Source organism: Cydia splendana, chromosome 15 (genome assembly GCF_910591565.1).
Source record: "Cydia splendana chromosome 15, ilCydSple1.2, whole genome shotgun sequence".
Lineage (NCBI taxonomy): Eukaryota > Metazoa > Arthropoda > Insecta > Lepidoptera > Tortricidae > Cydia > Cydia splendana.
In genome coordinates this window covers 4,818,322-4,834,581 of record NC_085974.1, presented here as the reverse complement: position 1 = coordinate 4,834,581, position 16,260 = coordinate 4,818,322, and the positions used below count along the sequence as shown (strand labels likewise).

The window sequence follows — 16,260 nt, the reverse complement described above, 5'->3', positions numbered from 1 at the left end:
AATATAGATAGAAGTCATAGAACTCATAGAAGTAAGGCTATAAATATAAGTGAAATTCAAGAGAATATTTTACAATTGTGTTCATCTATTAAACTCAAATATTCATAAAAATAGTAAATAAAAATATCATAAAAGTTAAAGTTTATGAATAGTGTAAATGTAAAGAGAGAAAAGACAGATTCTTGTCTACCTAAATGAAAATGTTGAGTTGAAGTTGAAGCAGAGCGATCTAGTAGAATGCAATGACAGATGTAGTAAGTAGCGGAACTAATAAAAGTGTAAAATAGTGAAAAGAAGTAAGTACTTACTTGGAAAGTGTGAACATAGAAAAAAATGCGTGATAATAGTAGCAGAAAAGAAATGAAAGCTAGAGTTATAGATAAAGCTAGAGTGAATAATGAAAGACAATTATAAAGAAAGATGAGTGTAATAATTAATAAACAAGAAAAAAAATATGACAGTAAAGAAAATAAGCATGAGGTTTAAATTGAACAAGAATTAAGTGACTACAATTAAGCTTAATAAGGTGAAAAGAAGAAATAGGTAGCAGCGACTAAAATAAGTCTAAAGCGTGACAATAAAAACAGACATGAAGTTACAATAAATTAAGAAATAAACAACATAGTCTTATAACATAGAGAGTAGTTATAATTATAACAGTAAGTAAAAATAACATTTAGAACGTAGACTATATTGTTTTAAGTGAACAAACAATAACACCGATAAGTAATATAAAAAAAAACTATGCAATGTATTGGACTTTGTAACTTTTTTATAGCATGAAGCGAATTTAAAATAGGATTTAAAGATTGTAATAAATGAGCAGAAAGAAACAGTTACAAGATGAAGAGTGTAGAAAAAAGTTACTAACTTGGTACGTATCACAGTGTTCTTCAAAAAACTTAACCTAAGTGAGGAACTAACGTTGAATATAAAAATAAGTGCAACGCGGAATTAACCGTTTGAAACAAATGTGCGGTAATTCGGCTCTACTAACTACGTATCACTTGGATCGAATACTGTCTTTGGTAATACTCCTACTAATTAAATAACATACCCAAATTAAAGGAGCGACGATGATAACGCTTCAAACAGTGATTCATATCGTAATATTAGAATCAATAAATAGGGTATTATTCTATTGGCAAGTACTCGGCCTTTGGCTTTAATACCCGACTGCGAGTAAGCTCCTCGATATTAATAAATGCTAACAAATGGCTCATATTTATCATGTCATTTTGTGTTCATTACAATGACCACATTTCTGACCCGTTTTATTTAAGTTTATTGACTACAAAAAGAATATTTGAGCAACCTCCATCAAACCAAAGTGCTTGTGATGGTTGTCATCCCATAGAGAGCCAAAAATCCAAAAAAATAACGAGTATAACTTTGCAACAAATCCTAATTTCTCGCAGCCGGGTACGTATAACCTCGCTACTTCCTGTAGCTATCCTCATGACCGTTGACGGGGTAGTCGGCGTACCAGCCGAAGGCGCCGCTGTCTCCTGTGTGCGCGCCGAAATCCACGTACTCGCCGAAGTCGGGCGGCCGCTCCGCCAGCGCCGACGCCGCGCTGGCTACATCGCGCTGCGCGGGCGCTTGGATTTGTACTATTCTCGCAGGGGCCTCTGGTTCTGGGGCTAGTGCTATTGCTGTAATGGATAAAGTATTCAATGGGCAGGTGTTCTTAGGGAAAAGATTAGTAGCTTAAAGATTATTTCACAAGATTACTTAATTGCATGGTGATTTGACAGTGTAATATGGCGTTAGGAATATTATCAGTGTCTAAATAAGTACTTTGTCATCAGACTTCAGTGTAATTTACGAAGCACTCAAACACTCTTATTATAATAAACAACAAACGCCGTTAAGTGTTTAGATAAATACTGCAATTGTAAATGTAAAAGCTACAGCGGAAACAGTATTTTAGCGCATTTAACAAATCCCGAAGTGATTTGCATGCATACATCAATTGTTAGACTATTGCATAATCCGCTCAGCGTGTCGATGTTATCTCGAAGGTAACAATAGAAGAAAGCGAACAGAACGTTTTTCGTCCGCCTTTTGTTCATTTGTCAAAAAAGTTTCACGTAATAATGAAGTCAGTGCAGCTATTTAGTGTGGAACTGGTTAATTACACTACAATATCGGTGTTCTAGAAAGCTATAGCTAATCCTTTGTGCAGTGAAAGTGGCGGTGATATCTTGACGGGCGGAGCAGATTATGAATTCATTTCGCTCTCTTTGACTTTGACATTTAGTCTCGCTTAGTTATGCGCTGTTGCGAATGAGGAAAGTTGATTGTTATTGGCCGTGCGTGACCTTTGCTCACAATAGTTGATAGCGATCGTTTGATTGAATTAGAGTTATTAAAGAGTTCAGTGAAAAGGTGTGAATTTTATCATGGGATTTGGAGGTAATGGTGCGGCACCATGACCCGGGTTATGATGTCATTTTGCGAAAGGTTGGCCTCAAATCTTCCACCTACAATTATGTAGGTACTTACTTAATATTTAATGGAAAATCAAAACTAATTGATTGTGCACGCTCAATTATATTTTATAACTTTTTGAAATACTGACAATGTGCGATATTACTTAATAGTTCTTTTAGGCTATTCCTTCAATCGATTTACCAACTTGATAATGATCTTGGAACCGAAATTTTGCAAATCTGCTGTTTTTTTTATGTACATATTAAATAAAGCTAATTGATGCTGATAAAATAAATGCTATTATCCGGAGTCGTACCGCAGAATTTGTTCCCTAACATATCTCACCATTCATGTGTCATTCATTCTTAGAAGGAATTCCATTGTGTTGTATACTGTCATTGCCGTCCGCTTCTCTATGTCAAGGTATCAACCAATGACTGTATCAACCGATTAAATACAGAGAGATATCTGTAAGAGCCTGCTGAACGGCCTTTGAAGATCGGTAGTATTGAGTCCTTCACAGTAGAATATTGAACTTGATACTCACGTTGCTGTTGGTACTGAATTGGATACTCCTCTTGCTGGACGTATTCCTGCACCGGGGCGGCGTACTCCCTATACAGCGGCGCCTGCTGTAACTGCGGGGGTGGCGGGGGAGGGGTGAGCGTCTGTCTTGGCACCCGTCGCACCCGCAACGCGGACAAGTCGACGAAGGCGATCTGATCAGCCGGGACTGCTATGTAGGAAGGCATGGCCGTGCAGGCCGCGAAGAGCGGCAGGAGCAGGAGGACGTGCTGTGAACAAATAAATACAATTAATAACAACATACACTAATGTGGTAGACGGTAGTCGCAACTGGTGGAAGTTTAACAAAATTAGCAGAATATGCACATTTTTATAATTTTGTAAATAATTTATAAGTATCCTTATGACGTTCGTTAGAGGTTGTACTTGTGTGAACAAAAGATGCACAAAAACGGAAATGGCATACCTACATATATAAAAACGTAATTGCTCAGTTTAATTAAGATATGAATTTTAAACACCGGTGTGAAGTTAGCAGCCCAAAGTTAGCTGACCATGATAACCCAACCAAAATAAATCGTCTTATTAAAAATTGAAAATAAACAACGAAAATAATGTTGTTTAAGGAAAATAAGAACAAAACAAGTAACGACTATAAGCGTAAGCACTAAGCACTACCTGCAATAATAATTAATCATTCTGAATAATTACCTACTGCATCCTTATTCATTAGGTAGGTACATGCTCTATTGTCGGAATCTAATTTCCTTTTACACAGGAAATCAGACACTTTTAATCACACCTATTTTTAGCTCAATCAAAAGCATCAGAAGGTATAATATATTAAGTGGGCATATTTAATAGGTACACGGCACAAGCAGTCAAAAATATCGCACACTACATCATGATATATTTTAGTGCTCGTCTCTTTACTAACGCGCGGTGTCAGTTAGTGACATACGTACCTAGGTATGCTATATCTTAACTTGTCATGTTATACGAGATAAGCAAGACCAGCATGTAACGTTTGCTGATCCTAGGCCTGAGGCAATGGAAGTAGGTAGCAAGCTTTCTGAATACCACTTAATCCAATCTCGCAATTGTCCTGATCACCGAACGCATTATACTGTGAAAATTATCTGTTTTCCTATCGCCATATTTGCGGTTTATGTTTGCCTTTAGATATCAACACGAACTAGGTAGCAATGTAACAAATTCTCAGTAGAGGCCTTTCTGTAAGTGTGAAATTTTGTTATTATTAGGTCAGATTTTTAGGTACCGAGCCGAGAGTATAAACCATAGAGATTCCGGTTCCTAATTTCAGACCGTATACGCCTTATGGCCCTTCCTGACTTGGATATAAGAAATCGCTGCAACATTGGTGGGCGCGAGGGTGCGTCTCGACCCCGCAACTTCGCACCAATCAGAAAGAAATACTGCGTAACTCACTATTTCGAAAGTGTACTGATTAGTCAGTGAAGATCACTTAAATGGTTTATGACATCAACCATTTCGTCGGCCACTTTGCGCTTACTTTATGCTGAGAGGGACAGGGAAATAACATATATTTTATACGTCCCTAAAGTGTCTGATGAAAAGGTAGATGTAATAAGCCCTTTAGGCGCCAGGCAATGCCGTGGTAAGCAACATAAATACCATTGCAACCGTCTTACGTCGCAACGAGGCACGAGGTATGAAGTCCGGCGTTGCGCAATGGCAAGCAATTGGATCGTGCCTGTGGCCAGTAACGTTGCGTTATGCGCCGGCGTCTGTGACACCAATCATTGATCGCTCATTTGAAAATCGAATGACGTTGACTGCTAAGTAAGTTATAGGGAAAATGTTTGATGTTGTAAATACTGCTGGGGACATCGCCGGAGACTTCCTGTCTGTGATTGACACATGATTTTGACGTGATAATTAACGTCTTATATCGATGAACATCGGTAGCATGCACGAAAAAGCGTCACGTTGTGGACAGAACTCCATGGTAACGTTGTGGACAGATCTCCATGATAACGTTACGGCCACGATGTTTTCTTATGACGTTATCACGCAAAATTATCGTCCGTAAACCGACTTAACAGACAACCATTTTTTTTTATAAACAAATGTGTATTCTGCCAATCACAAACTAGAAATAACCAAGGTGTATTTATTCAACATGCATTAAGTCATATGTCATATATATAAATCAGTGTCGTGTTTTAAGCAAAATTATTTAAGTACATATATTATAGTTTCATCCTAGGTTTCCTAATAGGCTAATTGCAGCAGAACCGTAAAATTTTAATTTAAAAATACGTACTTTACCTATTAATAACTAACGACTATCTATTGTTTGTTTTAACCTCTAAGTTTACGTTTTAATCTTTATGATCTATTGTTGTTTCATGTAAGTATTGAGGCATTTAATAATGAATATATTTTGTTTTTGTACCCTCTATATTTATAACTCTATATATATAACGTAATCTCTATATTTGTTTGCAGTTCACGTCCCCATATACGGTCATACAACAAAAACAAAAACCGGACAAGTGGGAGTCGGACTCGCCCACCGAGGGCGCCCACTTTTTAGTATTTGTTGTTATAGCGGCAACAGAAATACATCATCTGTGAAACTTTCTACTGCCTAGCGATCACGGTTCATGAGATACAGCTTGGTGACAGACGGACGGACGGACAGCGGAGTCTTAGTAATAGGGTCCCGTTTTTACCCTTTGGGTACGGAACCCTAAAAAGGTCGTACAACGACCTCAATGACCACGACTGCTCTGACAAGAGTATCCGACTAAGAAGAGATACGGTCATAGGTAATACGTTAAGTAAAGGCCCGAAGGCAGAAAGCTATGGTTGGAACAGTGTCATTTCTCGTAGGCGTAAGTCCCGCCCACATCGCCCTTTGTGTTTCCCAATAAATCACCATCAAAACTTGGTTAATATACGCCTACATAAATGACACAATACAATAAAAGCTTTCTGATGATGTTCTAATGAGAGCCTACTATAGAAAATCATCGTACAGTCAACGACATACCAATACATATATGTATTCGAGTATCGCCTTATGATAACGGAATAAGGCATATATTTAGACAGATCGTACATCAACCAGTTAATTTTAAACAAAGGCAATGGCCGCTGTTTTACCATAAAAGCCCACGTAATGTATGCATTATGCCTATAGAAAGTGTATTAGATACCAAGTTAAAGAAGGCAAGTACAATACCCGAACACCGGCCCTTCTCTCCGTGTTCTCTTGTATAGATAGAATAAGTAACACAGTTTTGAACTGAAACTATTTTAAGTACTTCCTTATTGTCACAACTAAGTGATTGCAAGGTAAAGCCAGACAATAGTCGTTTAATCTAGTTAGTTATACGTATATCTAACGGTGTAAACGGTGTTTTTCAATCTGTGGGTCACGTCGCGTAGCCTTTAGGCAGGTATGGCCGCGTGGACTCGCAAACCATAAGAAAATCATGACGAATGTCAAAAAACAATACAAGTTACACACAAAGAAGATATAAGGGGTCGTAAAAAATGTTCATGTCAAGGGGGTAGTCATGAAAAATAGGTACTTATTGAAAAAAACACTGATCTAACCTAACCTGCATGAAGTCGCCACCGATATAAGTATCGGAGCAGCCAAGGCTCCGTATCATGCCAACTGTAGTACCTATCTAACACACAATTTGGCCTAATACAGTTACAGTTGAGTCCTTTGAACAACTACTACGTAACATTACGTGCAAAGTACTGTCATTGGCCGCAATGGTTTCGTATTACCTCAGCAACTTTCAATTCGTACGTCAATAGCAAATAAGTTGTCTGTTTAACCTTATTAGGCCGCTCGTAAACGAGTTAAGAATATTTTCAATTGCAAGTCACTCGCATTTTGCTTTCAAACTGTCTCTTTAGACGCGAAAATACGTTACGTAAGTGGTTGTGTATATATATGTAACTTAGTACGCGCGTGTCGAAGCTTTAAAACCAGTATATTTTCGATCCGCGATTATACATAGGTAGTATTTGTTTTACATAGACATGAAATAGGATAGATCCCTAGAGGGCCGTTTTATAAATCCGTTCGTTCTAGTTATAGTATACCTGGGCCATTTTATTTAAAGTTGTCCCCTACACTTTTTTTTTCAAAAATTGGGATTTTTTATGTTATTTCTACTCAGAATCACGAGCTCTTTCTATTCTATCCTAATAGGAGAAAAAAAGTGTGTGTGTGTGTGAAATAACATAAAAAATTCCAATTTTGAAAAAAAAAGTGTACGGGACCACTTTAAATAAAATGGCCCACCTGCAGTACACTATAAATAAACTAAGCATACAGGGTAAAATTTAAATTGGGATAATAAAATAGCTATTTTTTAATCATTATTTAAGGGGTTAGTTAATTAAAATTTGAACCATTATAATTCGCTACTTACCTAAATATTAAGCCTGTCAAGTGTTTACAGGTCATGTTACTCTGGTTATGTGATCACAAGGCCAATTACGGCCGATTTGGCGCCAAAACGTTCCGCCATGTTTGGTGTTACTTTTGAAATTGTAGCAACACAATGATATTTGCTTTTAGAAAGTAGATGTAGATTCGATTTCGTGGTCGGGATAACTAAGCGGTTTGGTTTAAGTAACATGTGGTACTTTGATTGGAATGATAACGTAATCGGATAGGCTGTACACATTTGTTTAGGTAGTTTTTCACGGAAATTATAAGGTGGGCTGATAATTGTATACTATTATTATATTTAAAAATGTATACGAGTAGCTAATAGGTAATCATTAATTTCTAAATTACTTTGAGTTTTGCTATTTGAAACCAAAAAAGGACGAAGAGGTAGAGCTTGTAGGGTCCCGCAAAAAAGGGGATTATTATTTAGTAACACTTATTATTTAAAGGTATTTAAAAATTTACAAAAGTAATTTAGCCGAATAATATCTTGAGATAAATAAAACGCACTGATATAAAGCTAATCACGGTCCGCAGGTATGCAAACCTAGAACTTGACCTTAGGTTTTGCAACATATCTACCGGATTAACATAACATAACACATTCACATCGAGATGTAATTTGCAAAGAGTCGTATAGTTACGTAGGTATTTGCAATCTTCGTACATTCAAGGTATCAAATAAAGCTCAAATTTAATTCGTAGCCGGCTTCTCAATAAGAGGAAGTTTCCATTTCACCAATAACAAAAACTATCTTTTAATTAAGCACTTAAACTCTTTATTCAGTTGGTGCCGTGATCAGGATAGCAACTTTCATACAGTTTTTAAAGTTAAAACAAGACCGAAGTGATCCCATAACCCATAAGTGTTCCGTGAACAAAGTTTTGCACGGAACACTAAAAATAGCGTGAGTAGGATTTTCGTGCTGTGAGGTTTTATATTAGTACCTATACTTAGTGTCTCTACTGCAATATGTTTGTAATAAAATTGAATTGACCAAACTGTTAAATTGGTCTATTGTGATACTGATATCAGATTGGCACTCCCCAGAAAGCGAAACTTATAAATTTACCAAACCCTTGCCGATTTCAACCGTGATGCGTTCTCTATAAGGTCTAAAGTGAGCCCTAACTTGCCCTACAAGGAGGTTTCATTAACCGGTTGTAACCAAGAGCAAGTTTCAGCCTACGCCCTCGGTTCCTGCTCGCCTTCGCTCATTTCCGACCAGTGAAAGGCCAAAATGCAACCAATAACGACAATAATATCTTGAGAAAACCAAGGTTGATTGTGGAACCGACTGTTGTAAAAAGATATTACTTGAACGGAATCAAGGCTGGAGTTTTTGCGCCTGTTATTGAATTGATTGCGTTTTAATTGGAATTGGAATGGCTGTGTCTGTGACAGATTGTTTTGATTAAGTTTCATACAATTATTGTTTGACCTGGTAACCTGTAAGTGATAAGTTATTCAGTAGAAATCTATTATACCTAATTTGCTTAATAAATTACATGAATGCTGATTATCCATTCGATTAGTACCTGTTTAATTATGAACAATATCTAGGGGAGACCGAGCTTTGCTCGTAAAACCTATAAAAACTCAATAATGCGCGTTATCCCAGAGATAAGACCTAGTTAGATCGATTTTTCGCCCCCGAAAACCCCCATATAGCAAATTTTATCGAAATCGTTAGAGCCCTTTCCGAGATCCCCGAAATATAGGTACAAGAATTGCTCGTTTAAAGGTATAACATAATAATTACGACAAATTACAAATGATCTCTAGCTAGAGTTACAAAAGTGAAGTAATAGTTTTTTTTATTATACTTTGAGTGTTGATATTATATACATACATATAAATGGAAGTAGGTACCTATAGGTGTTTTATTTTTCACACTGTACTTATAGGGTTTTACATACGGACGTGCATCGTGCAGTGTAGGGTCACCATGAGGCTATGTGTAATGAACTATTAGTGTCCGACCGAAACCGGAACCGAGCCTTCGGCCAAAACATGATTTTTATGCCGAAATCTGCCAAATATTTATCATTATCGGAGCTACAACAACAAGTAACCTTTATTATGTTTCCCTTGTAATCATATTTTGTTATTTAAAATACTTAGGATAACAAAAAAGATCACTCTGCAGATTCACTGTGTAGTCTCGCTAGTTTTTATTACTTACTATCACGGTATTCTAATAAATTTTAAAAGTGGAAAAATTACTGTCTTGGGTTAGACTTGAACTCACGGCCTCTGGAAATAATAATAATGGCATCGTTCGCAGACGTTTCTGCTTGTTAAAAATTAAAATACGGTATTCTAAGTTTGACTGTATAGTTAAACGAAGTTCGTGGGAATTGTGGGAAATATTAAAACAAAATGCATGATCAACCTCAGACAATGCCGAATGAACGTCATATGTAACTTTTAATTAAGATTATGAAAACAGTTCTAGTCGACCGGTGGATTGCAAGTGTTTAGTTGTGTAAAGTGCTAATTCGATGGCCTTGTGTTTACGCTCTACTAACGAACCAATTAACTCGTACATCATTATAACAGGTGGGTATGTTTAAAATATGATTATGATTAGTAGCAATTAATTTTTTTGTTTGATGATAAAACATTTAATGAGAGTTCCTTCTCATCTTCTTCTAAGTCGGTTCCTCACTGCTGAGGATCGTGATTCCGCATACTAATTTTCCTTATGGTAGCTCTCCACTTCTCCCTGTCGGTTGCTTTGTGAAAACCGTTGCTTATAGTGTGATAAAACATAAGAGTTCCTTATCTATCTACTTAAAGATCAATAGGTACAAAAAGTACAAATGTACATAAGTTAATGTAGGTATGTACCTTAATGTACAAATGTAAGTAAATACATATATAGTAAAGTATAAAAGCAAGTTCTTATCGTTTTTTTTTCTGAAAATAGATACTACAAAATGATACGATTACCTCAAGAAATTCTTTAAAGAATCCAAAACAAGAAACAAAATACTTAAACATTATCGTGGAAGAAAACCGATTAATTTACGTTAACTAACGACACTTGCAAAAAGGATAGATTACATCACGTACCTAAAAAAAAACAAACGAAAGTGAAATGCAACTGACCATTGTTTTCCACCGCTATGTTGACAACTTGGCACTACGTCACTTGAGGGCGCGCTCGCCTCGACTGAGCTCGCTTTAGCAGCTGCTACAATTTTTATAGCAACCTTTCGACAAAGCGGTTTCACTTTCTACTTGGGTCCGGTCGAACATGATCCACTTTTTTATGGTGCGCCTTTAAAGGTAAACAAAGGCGCCCGTTTCACCCCCTGGTGCCTGAGCCAGCGTCCTTGGAGGTGGCGCTTGCCATATGCCGGACATCATTTTATCCGGGGGATCCGGTTTGATTATGAGAAATCAGAAAACACAAGGCTCGTAACCTCAAGTCAATGTAATTTTCGCGAAAATCAGGTGTTTTAAGGATTCTTTGGCAAGTATCAAGATCTAAGTTGCATACCTTATCAGTTCCGTGGTTCTGTAGGTACCTACTCACTGGAAAAGCTCTACTTATGTCGCTATTCATTTAAATAAACCGTGAGCGTTACTATATCCGTTACTCCCTATTCGTTTAAGTGCTATTCTCCTAGTTCATAAAGCACTGTTCTACTCATCTATGAATTTATACGTCTTTTATTCTTTCGCCGACCCCTAGATTCGCGTGACACAGAGCGTGTTCGGAGGTCAAAAGTCGAGTCCGACTCGGAAGACAACTTGTGTGCTTCTGACCTATGACCTTGCGCCACACACATAGCATATGTTCCATGTTAAATACTTATTGAGTGAATTTGCAAATTTGCACATACAATGCTTATAAGAGGTCACAGCGATACGATACTGATGTTAGTGTCAAAAGTGACGTTTTTGGTTCGCAATGTTTTATCACACAATATATTAATTAATGGCTCGTTTTCGTCATAATAAATGCCCGCTTCTAATACTGTGCCCTACTCAAAGGGGTTGATTTCTTTTGTTATACCATTCCTTTGTCATCATCCATCACATAACCGGACATTCCTCAAGTTTTTCCTATTAGTAGGTATAACTTCAGTAGAGCGTCGGTTACTAAACATTTCAGCACCGGTGCACGCGACATTGTGCATTGCAAGCGGCTATGTAGAGCATGTTTTATCACACAATATATTAATTAATGGCTTGCTTTCGTCATCTTTGCTTCACGCATTACCCGCTGATCTATTCGGGAGATTACAATGAGCAATATCGTGGAGCACCTACTTTGGCTGATGCGCCATTAAATATTGCAATAAGTTGATGTTATTTTGTTTTATTTATTGGGAGAGCGCGGCTACCAACTTTATATAGAGACTAGCGACCCGCTCCGGCTTCGCACGGGTTAACAAATTATACACAGCCTAAACCTTCCTCAAAGAATCACTCTATTGATATGTGAAAACCGCATGAATATCCGTTCAGTAGTTTTTGAGTTTATCGCGAACATACAAACACACAAAAAGACAGACGCTGCGGGGGACTTTGTTTTATAAGGTGTAGTGATATTCTTCATGTGTATGTTCTCCGTGATAACTTTTTCTTTTAATTAATATTATGTAAAATGTTATTAGTATGTAGGTAGATGACTTACCGCAACAAAATAAAGAAGTTATGCAAATCCTGTCGCACCGGGCGTTTACAAGCCCAGTGGGCCTACCACCAAAATCGAAAATCGTTATCTCTATCGCTCTTGCAAATTCAAGCGAGAGAGAGGCCGACAAACGCTTTTCGATGTTGGTGGTAGACCTTCAGATCTCCACTCAAAGAACTGATGATGATCATCTACTTGAAGCGTCAACTGCGTTAGCCTAGAATAATTGGAACCTACGACTAGAGACGCCAAAAATAGTACTTCGAATATAAAAATAGGGCTCCGAGGCGGCGTAAAACCGACGATATAGTGCACGCATGACGAATACTAAGCGTCTTTCACAATATTTTCTACTAAGTATAATCACTTCCCTTTTTGTTTGTATGTTTGTTTTGCTTGGCGCATAAAGATATAAGGAGAAATTGTAGAAACGATTGTAATAAGCACAATATGTAAGTAATTTGACTAGGTAACTCAACTTACACAGTTGATTGTTTAAATTTTTCGCCATACCTAGAGGTATAAGCCAATGTGGGAAAGCTCGCGTTATATTATAAGCTCGGCTCGCACAATAGTTTCGTAAGCTTGTAGGAGTACCGATTTTAGGTATTGTTATTGCCAGGCTATTGTGTCCCACTGCATGCTGGTCAAAGGCTTCCCCCTTCACTCCAACCTAGTACTCTGTTTCATATTATTACGGCTTAGTCTTCTGTAGTTAATTTAACTAAAAAAATAATAAATAAACTCGTAACTAATAACTATACGAGTATTGAACGGAAAATAGAACCATCGATTCAGCACTCAGTGGTCCAAGTTAGTTCCAAAAAAGTGCATTATTTTGGCAATTTTTTTTTTATACTGTGGTGGCAAACAAGCAAACGGTCCGCCTGATGATAAGCAGTCACTGTAGCCTATGGACGCCTGCAACTACAGAGGTATAACATGCGCTCTCTGAATTATCATTTATGTAATCTTTTCTGATCCAATACAAATATTAAGAATCAAGTACATATTTACGATCGCAACACAATACTACATTTATGCAATGTCTAAAAGTCGTAAGGCACCTTTATAGTTTCCCCAAAATTCACCCTTTCGAAGCAGTGCGTGCCAAACCAAATAACACGTACGTGAAAGTTGGGATAGGCCATACGTCGCGGCGTATCGTGTTTCCGACCGAGATAAACTTTATTATTACGTCAAAACACGTTCCATTACTTGGTTTGTTTATTTCAGACTTATCCAATTAAGGATGACTCACGAGACCGGGCCGTGTCCGGGCCGTCTCCGGGACGGAGCTTCCGACGCTTTAAAAAAAAAACTATGCTGTATTTGATTAAAAACCCAGTATAAACGTTTTTTCTAGAATATACCTCATCAGGTCATCAATAGCCACTGCATCTGTGATGGATGATTGTTGCCACGCTGTGCCAAGAGCGGTTGAGATGGCCAATGCATTTCCGCTTATGGTTATGCCTATCGCTGCACGACACTTCTTACTGGGTAAGCCGCATGCATGTATTGGGCATGCAGTCTCTACTATTATTTGTCCCTGTCTCTATTTTATGGTTAGGGCGACCGCAACTCAGTTAAAAACCGCCATGTGTTCGAATTGCGGTACGCGCCTTATAAGATGTGCTGGGAAAATATTTGTGCTGCTTATGATTATTAATTATGTTATGTGTAACGTTTAATATACAGGGTGTCCCATAAGTGACACGTCACAGTGACACTGGAGCTACCTCCATGGCCTAACGTTCCCCGGACCTAAACCCATTAGATTTTTTTATTGGGGATACTTAAAAGATAAATTTTACTCCAAGCCGTCTCAAGAGGAACTACGGCGGCATGTTCGAGGCAGCACGAAACACATCCGAAATTTATTTAAGAAAATTAACTTGAAGTTTTACAAGACGGTGCCAAGCGTGCAAGCCGGGGTAAAACAATTAGAACACCTATTGTAAAATAAAATTATTTTAATAAATTGATTAAACTTCAACCTGCAGTATTTTATTTTCTTAGAACCTTTATCAACTCAATGATATCCTTAAAAAGGGAGATAACCATTTTCCATCTCTTTCTTTTAGGCATTCGGCAAATACTGAATAGGCGTTTTTTTATTTCTGTATCCAGAATTAGATATCTTAACATAAATCGTTATTTTTACTAAGTAGCAACGGATTGCAGATTTCCTAGTTTTAACTTATTTTTTATGAGGCTTTCGAAAGATGATAATAATTCCTATTTTATTGCAGGAAGGTACATGTGTCATACCATTTTTGAATCTGCATAACATGCTCAATAACTAGACGTTATTTGCTCATTACTTTTCTAGTAATTTTTTTTCACGACAGATGGTCAAAGACGAAATGAATGTTTCGCTGTGAATTTAATCCAAGATTAAACCAGTACTTTTTTGCATTTTACATTGTTTATCGATAAAATACCTATTCTGTTATCTTAATTAACTATTCATGATACCGTACACATAAAAAAAAATCTAAAACAGGATAAGCTGTTAATTCGTGAAACATATTGTGCGCCCTATAGATAGACTGTCCATATTTTTTAAATAATATCTCTGCCTATATTTAGGTAGTTATATACCTAACTACCTACCTAAAATTAAACCATACCTGTATAAGCAGGAGTAAGGCAAGCCGCAAAACATATCCGAGGCGCTTGATATGAGGTTATGATGGTCAGCTACGGACTGGTTATGAAACTTGTATTAACTTAAGTAAACAATAAGTTTTTGGCAAAAATTTCATTTTTGGTACAAGCTTTTATCGCTCACTGTACTTTTCTTACGACAGACAACTAATACTCATCGACACAATTCTAAAAACCCCTAACACAATTAGGTTGCGTTGTTTCATCACAGAGTTCCTATGGCCACCTCCTGTCTCCATCATCATATTAGTTCGACAGTACCAATTTATTGTATTGTCATCAGAACTACATACAGCTGCCAATTTTCATGACGCTACGATCCTTGGAAGATGGTTAAATTAGTTACCTTAGATTCCATTACATACAGGTCGAGAGTTCCTATGGCCACCTCCTGTCTCCATCATCAGATCAGTTCGACAGTACCATATTATTGTATTGTAATCAGAACTACATACAGCTGCCAATTTTCATGACGCTACGATCCTTGGAAGATGGTTAAATTAGTAGTTACCTTAAATTCCATTACATAGTTAGTTACATACAGGTCGACCTAATTAAAGCTAGTTAAAAATCACAAAAATGTAATAATAGGTACATTAAACTAGAGGATTCTCCCAGTACTGAATTTATTTGGTGAAAATCGCGAACTTGTTACTGATTTTCTACAGAAAACCAATACCGGGAGCTCACTCTCTAAAACCTATAATACCGTAAAATCTGGTAAAATGAAACGCCTGTCTCTTTATCGCGCTAATAAATATAATATGGAAGAGTGAGAGACACTTTAGCGTTTCGTTCACTACGATTGTCATATTGGCTAGGCAGGGGGCAGATATATTCTCTATTTAGAAAAGTTAGATGCCTGCAGATATGCCCTTTTGGTGCGTTGTTTCCTCCGCTACTATTGATGCTGACTGTACCTAGGGACCCACTGATTAACAGTCCGCCGGACGGTATCGGCCTGTCAGTTGTTCGGAGCTGTCAAAATTTTGTTCTAACTGACAGGCCGATACCGTCCGGCGGACTGTTAATCAGTGGGCCCCGTAATAGATACCGGCTCCATCGTCACGGGGGCTGCTTTTGTCTCGCTGTTGATAACGTTTCTTGTTAAGTTATTTTCTTTCCGTGACGACAGCACCTCGTCTAGTCGCTCGGTAGCGTAAAATCGCGTGATTTCAGTTACGTCATTTGGATCTGAGTGAAATAATTGATGCATTAAACCGAACGGTTACAGTTGCTGTTACATTTTCGATTTGCATTTACGTAATTTTCGGCTGTGTCTTTTTAAGAACAAACTAATATTGCACCGCTTTCGAATGTACAGTCGTATTCAATGTGATACGGTACAACTGATACAAACTAGTAGGTAGCTAACCTAACCTATAGTCTGTATCTTTAGGTACCTATATAAATAAAAGTAAACAAAATCTACCCTCACATGGCTCCTAAAGCCAGTTGAGGGTAGATGAAAACATTGCACGATCAAATAATGTAGGTTAAAGTCTG

At 37.4% G+C, this 16,260-nt stretch overlaps 1 protein-coding gene across 1 annotated transcript; it reads right to left on the bottom strand.

The window, feature by feature from the left end:
* Positions 1-871: 871 nt before the first annotated feature.
* Positions 872-10,648, bottom strand: LOC134797483 (uncharacterized). The gene is made up of 3 exons (XM_063769721.1): positions 10,545-10,648; positions 2,984-3,230; positions 872-1,655 (listed from the first exon to the last, which is right to left on the bottom strand). Exons 1-3 carry the CDS (start codon positions 10,545-10,547, stop codon positions 1,438-1,440), a joined length of 468 nt encoding a protein of 155 aa, XP_063625791.1. The 5' UTR covers positions 10,548-10,648; the 3' UTR covers positions 872-1,437.
* Between the last annotated feature and the right edge of the window lie 5,612 nt (positions 10,649-16,260).

Bases quoted from the DNA above. Each gene is read 5' to 3' on its own strand.
- LOC134797483 (XM_063769721.1), bottom strand. The intron at 1,656-2,983 runs GTGAGTATCAAG...TATCCATTACAG, and splicing joins AATTCAGTACCAACAGCAAC to CAATAGCACTAGCCCCAGAA.